The sequence below is a fragment of the Polyergus mexicanus genome, unplaced genomic scaffold (genome assembly GCF_030449975.1).
Source record: "Polyergus mexicanus isolate NDT 795.1 unplaced genomic scaffold, iyPolMexi1.0 SCAF_9, whole genome shotgun sequence".
Lineage (NCBI taxonomy): Eukaryota > Metazoa > Arthropoda > Insecta > Hymenoptera > Formicidae > Polyergus > Polyergus mexicanus.
This window is the reverse complement of record NW_027223329.1, coordinates 856,803-871,360: the sequence shown is the minus strand read 5'-3', so window position 1 is coordinate 871,360 and position 14,558 is coordinate 856,803. Positions and strand designations below refer to the sequence as shown.

Genomic DNA, 14,558 nt, shown 5'->3' with positions numbered 1-14,558 from the left:
CGCGAAAACTAATATCTCCAGAAAATATTTCCGAATACTTGTAATTTAGATTTTCTACGGGCGAGAAAACAAATATTTCTTATTTTCAAGAAGCTCCTTTAAAAAGGATGTTTTTAAAATCGTTGAATTGGAATATATAAAGTTAAAATTTAAAATAACTTATCTCCAATACGGCCAATAAATATAAAAATTTCGTAAAACTCAAGTAAGTTTCGTGGAAATTTTGACATAAATTACAGATTTCTGTATTCATATATCAAATTCTGAAATATAGAGTTAAATTTTTGAAATACATAATTATGAATACGAAGAAAACAAAAATTTTAGCAAACCCGAATGAACATTTTTACTCAAAGATTTTTGTGATTACTCGATACATAAAGTTATAATCTTAAAATTTGAAACAATGAATCAAATCAATTAAAATTTGTATAAATTTAAAATAATTTTCTTTTTTTATATACATATGCAGTTTGATTAATGTATAAAAAAAAAATATAGAAATATTGTGTAATTACAGTCATACAATTTTTCAATATTGTATTATATTTTTCTGAAATATTTTGACAAAAATTGTGATAGCGTTTTATCAAAAAGCTGCTTTATATTGTACATAATAAATCACCAAAAGAAAAATGATACGTTGAAATTCTTTGAGAGAGAATCGGTTTTTTTTTTTAAATAATAGATAAAACATATAGAGAAGAGATAGAATTATATGTTTGCGACTGAAATAGGGGATGATTGTTATCTTGGAAGCAATCTTATCGACGATCACAGATGTATCGAGTGTACACTCTCAGAAAGGATTTCTGATAACGAGACAAAAAATATTCTTGACATATTTAATCGTATCACAACCTTATGCGGTATAAAAATAAAACAATTTTAAAATTAAATCAATAATTCCTTTTCTTCTCTCTCGAATTAAATAAGATTGTCTTACTATCTTGAGACAAGAGTAACATATACAAATCTAAGCTTATATATTTTTGCATTTGGAATAACTCGATGTTAGATTGCTACAAATATCCATGTTCATCTTTGTGAGAAAATTAACGGGATAGCACCGAGAGCATTTTATTCTAGATTTAAGAATTTTCCATTTAAGATTAAAATATTCCTTTTTCAATAATAAATATGATTGTCGCTATATCGATCCTATTTTATGATAGATTGAAGAGTAATAGCATTAGATCCGGAAATCTTTTCTGTGGGTGTATCGGGCGAACACTGCGAGCGTTCATTGCTCCAGAAGTTTCATTGTTTTGCGTTTGCTGTCGCGCGTGACACGAAATTGGGTGGAATGGCTGTGCTCGAGAATTTCGATCGTTCGCAGCTGTGCTCATTTTCTCAGCGGCAGATGTTCTTGCCGCAAGGCTACGCTCGCGTGTACGAACGAGGTTGTGCGCATGTACACATCCTCCTTTTATGGTTATTTTACAACTTACAGAAATTTACATTCGACGTGCGCGGCCAATAATACGTATGTAAATTTGCTTAAAAAATTATTATTTATATCAATATATATTGTATTTTAACTATGTGTCGCGTAATGCACATTTTTTGAAAAGAATAACCGATAAGAACAAGTCGCGAAACGGCTTGTTTATCTTCTAATGATGTCGCGTCTTCTCTGTAATTGGAAACTTAAAGTAATTTTATTTACATATAGAGCTTACAAAAGCGCTTTGATCGCGCGAGAATCAACTTGTACAAGTTGGTTTAACTCCACATCTATTACTTGGATCCGTAGATGCAATTAAAGTGACGAGACCGAGCGTAACGCGCTCTTGTTTCCGCGGTTACACCTTTGACGCAGTTTGAAAGTGTTTTACTTGTGTAATTTCTCGTTATGTAAATTTCAATTTCCGTCTTTGATCACGTACAAGTTTCTAAGACGATAGGTTAGATTAAAATTATACGATAAGAAGATAAAAGAAATATGTATTTGCTAAAAGTTAAATATCTTAAATATATTTCTAATAAAAATATATATAATAATATTTCAAAGTCGATAAAAAATAAAATGTAAAAGAACTCTGGAAATCTAGACCGAATAGCAATATTTTTTAATAAGATACCGGAATTAATCCTTAACTGTCCAACTCATTGCTTGATTGGATCGACTCAATTCGCACTGCGTAACTGATCCTCTATAATCCTGGCGGCCCTCGCATATATTTGCATTACATTATACAGTAACTAGGAAACTAGAATTTCGCCGAAGCGGAATATTTGGGCGGAATGAAACACGTCAGACCGCAATTAACACATATGAGAGTAGTAGAACTAATATAGAAAATTTCTATAATATTGCACGGCGAGAGGAGAGCGGAATAGAATGTTGCGATGATGAAAATTTCAACGGTCATCGGGTCTTTCGACTGTTAAGAGGAATACCGTCGATTCTTTTGAAGAAAATGGCGAACGGCGCTCTGAAAATGTCGAAAAGTTTGGCGGTTCGTCAGCTGGCTTTAATGCTCAACGAAGCGTGTCAACGGGTGTCCCATGGTGTTATTACGAAAGTCTCTGCCGTGCCGCACTTGTAACCATACACGAGCGCCGGGAATGGCTCGGCACGCCCCGCGACTCTCCTCTCGAGCATGTGCGCTTGCAAAGAGTCGATTAAAGTCACCGCTCGGTGCAACTTGTATTTTCAATCTTTCTCTCGCTCTCTCTCTCTCTCTCTCTCTTTCTCTCTCGTCGAACCGAGAAGAGGTTGGATCCAATTCGATGTTCCGCGAAAGTGCTTTGTAATCGATCGAGCCTTGGCGCGGCTCTCGCCACGAAATGTTTCTTCCGCCAGTGTCAGTCCCGCAACGACAGGCAGATCCACCTCCGTCAATATTAGCGATGCTTGTTCGGGACGGGAGGCAACACTCGCTTAATAAATCGAATTATCCGGCGTTCGCGCGCGCCTGGGGTTCGTTAAAAGTCCATTTATCCGACGATCGTGCGAGCGGCTGAGTCTCTCGGGTAACGGGCGATCGTGAAATCACGAAATACCTTCTCTATACCGTGAACACGAGAAACGTTCGTCAAGATTGACTTCATCATCGATGACGAGAAATCGACGTATATCTACCTTCGAGAGAAATTTATCCGCCGCGCTGCTGATTAATTGCGTTTGACACGATATAAACTAGGTACTCGTTTGCTGATGCGATCGGCAATCGGGATTCAAGACAGTTACAAAGTAAATCGCAAGATATTTTACATCTTAACGTTATTAACGCGTTACATTTAATTTTCAATAAAAAAACAATTTTTATGTTTTTTGGCATAGAAAATATTATATCTTAACATAATGATTTACAAGTGTTTGGCAAATTGTACCTAAAATTATCAAGAGCTATTATTACTAATGTACCTTTATATGCAGCGGGTTTTTCTTTTTATATCAAGAGTAGTCATTAATCGAGCACGCTCGAGAATAGCTTTGAGACGAGCACAATGGACGCGATATTCTTTGTGACCGAGTAGGTAAGGGACGAAATTAATTGTCGGTCATTACCTGGAATAGCATACCCGCCAGGATCGCGCGCTTTAACGTCATTATTCCGCTCTTTCGCCTACATTTGAAAGTAACACGCACAAAGAGCACGGATGATTTCTGCGACTTATTATGATGTTACACGGTGCCCTTGCGCGCGTTGTACCCTGCGACTATGTACATGTATGCATGCGGGGGTAACCGACTATACCACGGTTCGCATAATCAGCAAGCCGCTACAAGACGGCGGCGGCCATAGTGCACGTGTGAAATATGCATTCGCTTCGCGATACAATGCAAACAGGACACTAAATTCTCAATCGCGATAACTAAAGTATACGCGGACAACGTTTGCGCGAGCATAAAGTTCACAGCCGACACGGCAAGATCGGTGATTGAAGGCGCGGCTTTCTTTTCCTTTTCCTTTTTTTTTTTACTTCTCTTTCTTTTCTTCTTTACTATCTCCTTTCGACATCTAGGCAAGTGCAATGGCGGTTAGTTACCGCATCAGAAAAGAGAAATGCGCTTATACCAGGTATATAAATATGAAACCGGAATTTGCCCATAGCTGGCCCTAGATGTCAATGTAGTTACCGTCAAACCGCGTCATTGGCGCCATTTTCTTGTTTTGATATCTGATAAAGATTTTCAACTCACAACAATACAAGTTTCATACAACAGCATAGTTTTTAATAGCGTTGAACATGTCGAATTTTGTGCCTGGAAACTACGATTTGCGGACAGCATTGATTTTCTGTTACCATTTGAAGAAAACTGCTGCAGAATCGCATCGAATGCTCGTCGAAGCTTACGGTGAGCATGCTCTTGGTAAATTACAGTGCTTTGAGTGGTTTAAAAAATTCAAAAGTGGCGATTTTGACGTGAGAAACGAAGAATGTGAAAGACCACCGAAAAAGTTTGAAGACAGCGAATTGCAAACATTGTTGGATGAGGATGACGCTCAATCGCAACAACAACTCGATTTGAATCAGGCTTTGCGTGAAAAACGACCAGAATATCAAAAAAGGCAACACAAAGTGATTTTGCTTCACGATAATGCACCATCACACACAGCAAAACCGGTCAAGGAAACGATTGAGGCGTTTAGTTGGGAAATACTTTCGCATGCGGCTTACTCATCACACTTGGCTCCATCCGATTACTACTTATTTGCATCGATGGGACACGCACTTGCCGAGCAGCGCTTCACTTCTTACGAAAATGTACGAAAATGGCTCGATGACTGGTTTGCCTCAAAGGAGCAACAGTTTTTTTGGCGTGGCATCCACAAATTGTCAGAGAGATGGGAAAAATGTATAGCTAGCAATGGGCAATACTTGGAATAAAATATTTTTTATTATTTTCATACAATAAACGTGCATTTTCTATACAAAAATTCCGGTTTCATATTTATATACCTGGTATATAAAATATATACGATTATACGTGAGATAAATTCGCGGAGAGTAGAGAAGACCGACCGAGTTCTCTCGAGAATTATCCTAATCAATATTACGTCGTGAATTATTATGGTCGTCGAGTCGACGACTTTTTAAACGCTTGTAATCACGGGAAGGTGACACAAATTCTGATACCTGAGTGATTCAATGCCTATTGCGAATTTTGCTTGGATCTCGATTGGAATGACGACTCTCGAATATCTTCTCGCAATCCGCGGCTTCTTCGATGATTCGACGTGTCGTGATAAAACGCGGCTGCTCAATGATCCGACGCGTGACAGTTCGGATCGATCGTCGATATCGATTCGAGACACGAATCACCCGGGCTCGCGCGACAATAACGACGACGACGACGACGACGATCGGTGCCGGCTGTGGCTGGCAGTGCAAACAGAAATTCCGTTATACCGCATAAAGCATCGGCGACCAGATTAGCGGAGGGGGGAGAAGTCGGTAGGCATGCAGGCCGCATTCTCGAGGAGCTTGCTTGAGCGAGTTAGCGAGCTGCGAAAACGTAGGGAGCGGAGGCGGGTTGTAAATATTATCGGACGAAGAAATAAGCGGTCCCGCGAGTTTCTCCGTCGCTCCTAATTCATTATTTTCCTTAGTAAAGGCCCCGCTGCGACTTTACGCGCATTAAAATTCTTTACTCGCGCCGGTCGTTTTACCCTCGAATCCGTTATTCGCCGACCGGTGCCTTTTTCATTATCGATTCTTCTCTCGCGTATCGCGTTATATTATTGCTCGTATTGCCGTTGCTCCCGTCGCGTCGATTCATATATAGGTATAAAGACGTCGGCCGTATCAATTTTATGCCTTAACTTCGCAGATTCCATCGCCTCGCTAATTTCTTCGCGCCGCTACTGGCGCGCGCGCGCGCGCGCGCGCTGCACCGTCTTGTCCCATTTATATTGTATAAACGGGAGAACAAAGTGGGAACAGGTTTATAAATTCCTTACACAATCTCCGTTATCGAATTGTGTGGCGCGCGTTTGAGAATGATTTTCGACCGGTTCGTTACTTATTCCGACGAGATAGACACGCCTGATTGCTTTCGCGATCACAAGCGCGCTTGAAGTGGATCTGGACCATTGAAATCTTACGATCTCTCCCTTCTATCCTCACAGTTTCTTTCTTTCTCTCTCGCTTCGCCATCTTGCGCGAAGGACTCGCTAGTGTGGTATCTCGAATTTTTCTCGGTACATTAAATTATACTCGAGGGGACTCGAGGGTTGACGAGTCCGCCTTGACCAGGGGCTTTCAACGAGCATAAGAGCGATGCAAAGAGTGTTTTACCCGTGATATGTTGTTAAGAACTTGTTAATTACACGAGTGGCAGAACAGGATCGGCAGATAGATATGCGTTGACTCTTGTTACCGGCCCGGAGATGCAGTCGCCATCGTTGCTGATTTATCCAAAAGACCGGTGTCGCGTTTTTATAAAATTTTCTGCAAACTTTGCTCCGCGAATCTTTCTCATATCATAGGAATTATTCCGTCAAATTATTTTCTCGTAATGAAAGCTCCCGTGTGATTAACACAGTTAAACGAACGATGCGTCTCGCTACGGTAAATAGATATCGGATAATGTAATCATGAGACATAGGCCGATTAGTTTGATTATTACTCGTCGAGAAATAATTCGCCGAGTCGGCTTAAATGTCACTTGCGCGTGATGATAAAATCGATATTACGCGTTGCGTTCTCGCGAGGAGAATGTCCATCACGATCGATCGATCGATCGATCGATCTATCTGTGGCGCGAGGAAAATATCTAACAGACAAATGTTAGAGACGCGCAGCTACGAAATCGTTGCTATGGAGCAACGAGTGCCGAGTACAATGCGATTGCGCACAAATTCTGCGCTTTAATCATTAGCAAGAGACCGCAAAATAGCCCCGGCGAAATAGTTACCGATATGTAGGGTGGGACTCCGCTCGCTTCTCCTTCGCTCGTTTGCATTAGCGTGACACCGTTACCGCGCGATATCGGCGTTGTAATATTCTTCGACGTCGCTGTGCGCGTACCACGTTATTTCCCGCGTCGATCGAATCGCGCCTCTGTTACGTTACGCTTACTAGCGCATTGATTACGCGCGACGATTACATCGCAATCGAGCGAGCCAAGCAATTTCGCGTTTTCACGTAGCAACAATTTTCCTGCGTGGCCCATTTAGTCTCGCTGCTTTCCTATGCAGATGGATCTTTGCGTGCCGTTGCCATGATAAGATCGAAGATTATAATTGACAAGTTAGATTTTTTGCATTCATTCTCGCAAGCCTCTTCTTCGTGTGTTGCAACAGAAACCAGCAATTATTTGCATATGGCTTTATATGTTTTATATTTATTTGTATGTGAATTAAATTATATTAAATATGAGAATTTATTCTGACTGGGGATGACTATAGAATGTTTAGTTGGTATTGTTTCGTATCTTGTTTGCGGAAAATTATTTGACAGTTAGAACAACTTATTACATGGATATAATATGCGAAATTCTCCTTTAAATCTCTCCCGTCGAGTTGTCCTTCTTTTCTGTTATCCACGGGTAAATATTACTTATTCTGCTGATGCAACGGTAACAAGACGTGATGACACAATGTATACAGACGTGACTCGATTAAGTATTGTTTTGTTCTCGAGCTACCTCAGAAAATGGCACACAAAGCCTGCATCGAAATGGTAGATTTAATTGTCATGCCATGAATATCGCGTATACCGCTTTGTCATTTTATTGCATTAACTGAAAATGAGGAAGCGCTCTGCATACCGTTTGTAAATTCACTTTAATGCGCCTTTGATATCTCTCTCTCTCTCTCTCTCTCTCTCTCTTTCTCATTCATTCATTCACTCACTCACTCACTCACTCGCTCTCTCTTGACACAAATACGTTTGAAGAAAGTAATATTTTGCCTTGTAAAGCGCAAATTGAAAATGACTAATATTGCAAGAGAATACGAAGATATTTGAATTGATGTGTCTATAGAAATTTTTGATAGCGCTTATATCGATTGAAAATTTTTTTCGAAAAACCACAGGACGTGATTGGAAACGTAATCTGGCGTATATTTTCGTGGGGAGGCAAGAAATGTAAAATGCAAAACGAAAGGATTAAAAATATAAAAAGAGAGAATGTGTTTTATTATTCAGTCATAGTTTTTATTCTAAAATAATATCTTTTTTTCGTCGTGTGTCGAATAGTTTTGCGAAACATGATAACCGCTTGCGAGGAAAGCTAAAGAAGACGATGATTCCACATTTGTACATTATATCTCGAATATTTGTAGTAGCAATTCAATTTCCTTACGCACTTTGAATTCGACTGTCGCACTTAGGATAAGATACGTCACATAAAGTTCGTTTTATCTTCTATCGAGTGCACATGGACGTTTTCTTAATGCTGAAGTTATTACTGGGATGTAATTGAGTCATCCGTGCAAAGAACAAGTATACCGTCCGCGTTATATGTTTATAAAAATATATAATATGTACAATTTATATATGTCCCACGTGCGTACGTGTATGCGCAAGTTTAATTAATCTCGTATATTAATTCATGTTTGCACGGCAAATAATGAGACCGTCGAATTCAAATGGAAATTTCGCGCGCGGCGCGTAAATTGTGTGCTTTCTTAAATTAATCATTAATCGACGGCAAGCGAACTCTGTTAAACTATTGTCTCCGTATTTTTTTTTTCTTCTCACTCGTTACAAAACATAGCGCGCTCAAGTCGTACATAAAGTCTCTTTATCGATTCGAACGAAATAAATAAGGCTAAAATAATACTTTACAATATTCGCCCCCAAAATTTTCCATTATCACCGTGAAGCGTTATCAATGCTTCTGAACCAATGCCGCCGAGACACTCGTAAGCTCGTTATTGCTGGATGAAATTCGTCATCGACCAGAGAGTGGAAACACAATTAAATATACATAATAATTATAATTAGGAAGTGGTGTATCACTGTGTGTTGGCGCAGCGGCTTGAGCCAGGCTTAAACAATCGAAGTCGTCGTGTTGCGTCAGACAGGTGCGTCGGTTTGATATTTAAGCGATATTTTACTATAAAAGCTGATCGCGTGGATGCGAGGGACACAGCTGTTGTCGATGAAATTAAAATTATTACGATGCGACATTCGCCCCGAGAAATCGATCCGCTGATCGACTGTGTAATTATTCGCGCTACAGTCGGATCGATAATAAGAAGTAACGAATTTTAAGTATACGGCCGCAACGGGCTGCATCTCTTTCCTTTTACGATTACGACACATACACACACACACACACACACACGCACACATTCACCTACGTACTTGTGCGCGCACCGTCACACTCAATCGTAATCGTCGCATGTGAGCTGAGTAACGGTCTCAGTTTGCTCGTCAATTCGCGACCGCGCGACATTCTATTTACACAACGATTTCGTTTCAATTATCCCCTCCCCCTCGCTTAACAACAATTTACAGATTTTACGTGTCGCGCGTAACACACCTGGTTTACACGTTCCGCCCGCAGAGAGCATCTGAAATACCTCGTCGCTCTTATCACACACCGTTTATGTACACGTGGCACGCTTTATTTATACATCAATAGATCCTCCGTTATTATTATTATTATTTTTTTTTTATTTACACACACTACACCGTCGTATTGCACCGTCTGAATGCGTCTTGAAAATTGAAGACAAAGATTCATGAGCGTAGGCTCGTCTCCTCTCACACGTGTATTTCGTTCGTTGTTCGCTCGACACGTATGACTCACTTGACACAGGCACGTACAAACGGATCATATATGGACGGACACGGTGCGCGATCCGTTGGACGTTCTGTTGTTATGTTGCCGTCGAACCGGCGGCGGCTGCCTCGTCCGCTGCTGCGTCGTCCGCTGATTATTAGGCACGTCCGGCAACGCGAATCGCAGCTTCTCCCAGAATAGCTTGTCGCCCCACTGCAGATAAGTGTTGGTTTTTAAATACAGTCGTATGTCCGGATCGAGATCGCGCTGATGCACGTCGCCGACTAGCACGAGGATTAGCCGGCGTCTTCTGTCCCTCAGTACTTGGTGATGCGCCGACTTGAAGTCGAAGCGACACCACTCGGATTTGATAAAGTTCTCCGAGAGCACTATTATTGTGCGACGCGACGATTCCACCGCCTGCACGATCGTATCGGCGATGAAGCTCCCGACCGGAAAGTCCCGATAGTGCAGGCACAGCTTGTACGAGGGATTGCCCATCTCGAGCACCGGCGCCAGCTCCTCGGCGACGAATGCCTCGTCCTTAGAGCTGTAACTTACGAACGCGTCGAATAGCTTGTCTCGATCATCCCGATCGATCTCGTTGCTCCGATAGAATATCCGCACACCGAAACGCGAGTGGAACCACACGCGCAGCTCGTGACGGTACACAAAGGCGAGCAAGCAGAAGAGTATGACGACGAGGGAACTGGCCAGGGTCGCTATCAGTAGCGGCAGATAATCCTGCAATATCTGTCTCTCGATGATGGTCTTGGTGTAATTGGCGCGATGCGCGTCATCGTCGACGTTGATCGCATCGGTGCAGACGCTCTCGTTACCGTTGACGCGCTCGTTCGCGCTCACCGAAAAACCAAACTCATCGTCCGTAAACACCTCGTCGCCGAACGCCTCGAATTCCGTAACATTGTACACGCAACGCAACGCGGACGCGTCCGCGACACGGACGCTCGGGTCGCGCATCCACTCGCGATAATTCCGGAGATAATCGCATTCGCAGGACCAAGGATTCCCGGCCAGGCTGACCTCGATCGAGCCCGGCAGCGACCATAAAGCCAGATTTGTCAGACGGTTGTTCTGTAGCTGTAGAATCCGCAGGGAATGCAGCGACGCGAACGTGTCGTTGCCGATCGCGACGATGCGGTTACGTTGCAGGTGCAGCTGCCGCAGCGCATCGAGTCCCTCGAACTCGTGGCCGCGTAGTTCGCGTATCCGGTTATCCTGCAGGTGTAGATCGTCGAGGTCGCGTAGCCCGTTGAACGATCTGTTTTGCACAATCTCGATGTTGGACGAGTTGAGGAACAGCACTTTAAGTTTCTTGCGACCGATGAAGGCGTGGCTCGATACGATCCGCAGATCGTTACCGTCCAAGTAGAGTCGCGTGGCATCCATCGGTATCTGCTCGGGCAACCGATTTGCGTGGCCGCCATTCGAACAGTCGACCACGTTGGCCGACCATGACTGATCGTGATAGCACGTGCAGTTGTGCGGACACGTCATCTCGCAGTCGCACGCGTCGAAGTCGCAGCAGTGGCACAGAGCGAAGCAGTGAGTCTCGTATTTGCAGAGGAATTGCGAGTGCGACGCCTCGACTAGCGGCACGAACACACGTTCGCGATCGTACAAGAGTTTGCAATAGATGCTCTCGAGGTCCATCACGCGCGGTTGCACCCGCGTTTGATTCTGTCGATTGACGCGTTGCAGCCATTCCATCGTGCAATCGCAGAGGTACTGATTGCCGCCAATGTAAAACTTGGGCAGCGGTTTGTCGGGCGGTACCGCGCTGATGCGCAACGCGTACGGCTCGAGATTCCGGATCTGGTTGCCCTTGAGATCGACTCGCGTTAGATTCGGTTTCTTGAAGAACGAATAACTTTGCACCTTTGAGATGAGATTGTCGTTGAGGAACAACAGCTCGACACTCATGGGAATCGCGTTGCCGGTGATCTCGGTAAGCTTGTTTTCGCTTGCGTCGATAGCGCTCAGCTGCAGCTGCGTCTCGATCTCGAAGTAGTTGCCGAGCTCGCGGATCTCGTTCGAGTGTATATCGAGCCATTGCAGCCCGGTCGGTATCATGGCGTAGTCGAACCACTTGAGCTTGTTGTCGCTGACGTTCAGCCAGACGAGATTCGGCAAATTGGAGAAGAGATGAGTGATGTCGATCAATTGATTGCCATCGAGCCGTATCGCCTGTAGATTGAGATTCTCATCGAAGGTCCCGGGTTCGATGTACTGTATGCGGTTACGCGAGAGGTTCAGGATCTTGAGCTCCTTGATACGATCGAAAACGCCCTTGGTGAGATTGCCGATATGATTTTCGGTTAATCGAAGTCCGTATAACTGCGCCACGTGGTCGAAGGTGCCGCTCGGTATCTCGGAGATGAGGTTCTCGCCGAGGTCGAGAGTGTGCAGGAGGGGAGTGGCCTTCAGCGCGTCCGGCACCGATGTCAGCCGGTTACCGTTAAGATGAAAGTCCTGCAGGGATGAAGTATTTCTCAGGGAGCTCGGATGTATCGTGCGCAACCGGTTGTTGTCCAACGAGAGGAGACTGAGTACATAGAGACCACTCAGCGTGGTGGCGTCTATGATGGTCAACCGATTGTCGCTGAGTAGCAATGTATGCAGATTGTGGAGCGCCGAGAATGTGTTCTCCGGTAGGCTTTCTAGCAGATTTTCCTGCAAACGTAGAATCTGCAGGCTGAACAGATCGCGAAAGACAGTCGGATCGAGTCGCGCGATATGATTGCTCGAGAGATCAAGTACCACTAGACGTTTTAAATTGTTGAACGTGGCCGCGTTCACCCATTCCGCCGTCAACTCGTTATGCGAGAGATCCAGCACCAACAACTTCTCCAACTCGCTAAACAGTCCAGGCGGCAAGACGCTCAATGTGTTGTTACGCAGATGAATTTCCTGTATGTCCCGAGCGTCGCCGAATAACTCGGGTGGCAGGCTGGCGAGACGGTTGTCGGCAAGCCGCAAGATGGCCAGCGAGGAGAGGCCTTCGAATGCGCGGTCCGCCATGAAACCGATGGCGTTGCATCGCAAATCCAAATTGTGCAGTCTCGTCAAACCGGAGAATGCTGCACTCGGCAGCGACTCGACGCTGTTGTTGCTGAGATCTAGTTCCCTGAGATTCGTCAGGCATCTCGCCGCGGCGTTGAAGCGAAAATCCGCGATATCCCTGAGCCGGTTTCTCGTCAAATTCAAAATCTCGAGGTTGACGAGGGGACAGAGCGCGCCCTCCGGTATGCTCCACATGTTGTTCTCACCGAGATCGAGCTTCTCTAACTGCCGAAGTTCGTCGGTGAAGGCGCCGGCGGAGACGTCGAGCGCCATGGCCGACCAATCGGTATTATGCGTCCTCACGGTGAGATTTCGTAGCTCCCTTAGCCCCTTGAACGCGTCATCGGATAGATTACCGATCTTGCAGTACTCGATGACGAGCTCGCGCAGCTCGACCAGCGGTCGAAAGCTGCCGGCGCTCAACGAGCTCTGATAGAAGAGACCGTCGCTGCATTCCAGTCGCAGGCGCACCGTATGCTGCGGCTGTATCACGCTAAAATTGGTATTCTCCAGTTCACTGTTGATGGTACGTAAACGGCATACGAGCGACACGTCATCCTCGGCGTCGCCGGTCGTGATCCACTTGCATTCGTCCGGTGCTTTGTACCTGAGCGCCTTGCTGAGAGACGCGCCGAGGACGCCGAATATCGTGCCCAGCAATATGGCGAGGAAGGCAGGTCTACCTCGCATCTTTTCGCCGAGTGGATCTCTAATGTTCCATCAACGTGGAATCCCCTCCCCCCGCCCCTGCCGCTCCTCAGTCTCGATTAACGCCGCTGCGCCTCGCGAAACCGGCACGTCGATCCATTTAAATTACCACTAGGTCTCTCGTCACGCGATTTTTTTTTTTTTTTTTTTTTTTTACCTCACGTCATCCATATCACTCTCTCGCGCCTCTCCACCCCTCTTCGGTCGACGTTCGACCTTACGATCCAGGTGGTTTCATTCTCGGCAGGATTTGCATCTCGCACGAACTCCAAACGAGCGAAGTAACGCGCTAACAGAACGCACGACGCAACAACGTGTTCGCGAAAGAAAAAAGAGCAGGTTCTCAGCAACCTCGTGATTAACGCCTGCGTCGGTGAGAAAAAATCTCTTTTGGACGACGAAAAGTTACCGCGACGCTTTGACGACGCGCGCGTATGCGGCTCCGGTGGGGCCCACGGTTCCTCCAGGACTGGTTGGCAGAGTCGTAAGGCCCCGACGGGCTCCGTTACCTCCGTTCTCCCCCGCCGCCGACCCCTCGCTGCCACTTTCCGTACCCGTCCCGTTCACCGCACTCCCCGACCGGCCGTCCTTTCTTCTCCCACCAAGTTTCCCCCCGTCTTCTTTTCGTCCTCGTCTTCGTCGTCGTCGTCGTCGTCCGCGTCCGCGTCCGCGTCCGCGTACCCGGGTCCCGACGTTCTGGCAAACCTATAAAAACAAGACAGGTACACTCTCCGGGTCCATCTACCACGTTCTTATTTCCTCGTCTCTCCTGTCCGTTTTTTCCATCGCGCATCTTTTCCATTTCTCTTTTTCTTTCTTTCTCTCTCTCTCTCTCTTTCTCTTCGCGCACTCCCCGCATCTCGTGTTCCCCTCATCTGCCATCTCTCTTTCTCACTTTTTCATTCCTTCTGTCCTTTTCCCCCTTCTGTCGATCTTTCCTCTTCTCTTCCTCTTTATTCTTTCATCGTATTGCTGTTCGATTCGTTCACGAAACCTCACCATCATCTGTTCTCACATCGTTTCTACGATTCTGTCGTGTAGAATGGGATCTCGAAAAAGAATGTTTGCTCGATGC

At 45.0% G+C, this 14,558-nt stretch overlaps 2 protein-coding genes across 2 annotated transcripts in view; one reads left to right on the top strand and one right to left on the bottom strand.

Annotated features, from left to right (window-relative positions):
• The window catches only part of Su(var)3-3 (lysine-specific histone demethylase Su(var)3-3), a 113,894-nt gene that overhangs the window by 56,735 nt on the left and 42,601 nt on the right, over positions 1-14,558 (top strand). The window lies entirely within an intron of this gene.
• Positions 8,112-13,488, bottom strand: Tollo (Toll-like receptor Tollo). The gene has a single exon (XM_070302094.1). The coding sequence runs from the start codon at positions 13,463-13,465 to the stop codon at positions 9,743-9,745; it is 3,723 nt and encodes a 1,240-aa protein (XP_070158195.1). The 5' UTR covers positions 13,466-13,488; the 3' UTR covers positions 8,112-9,742.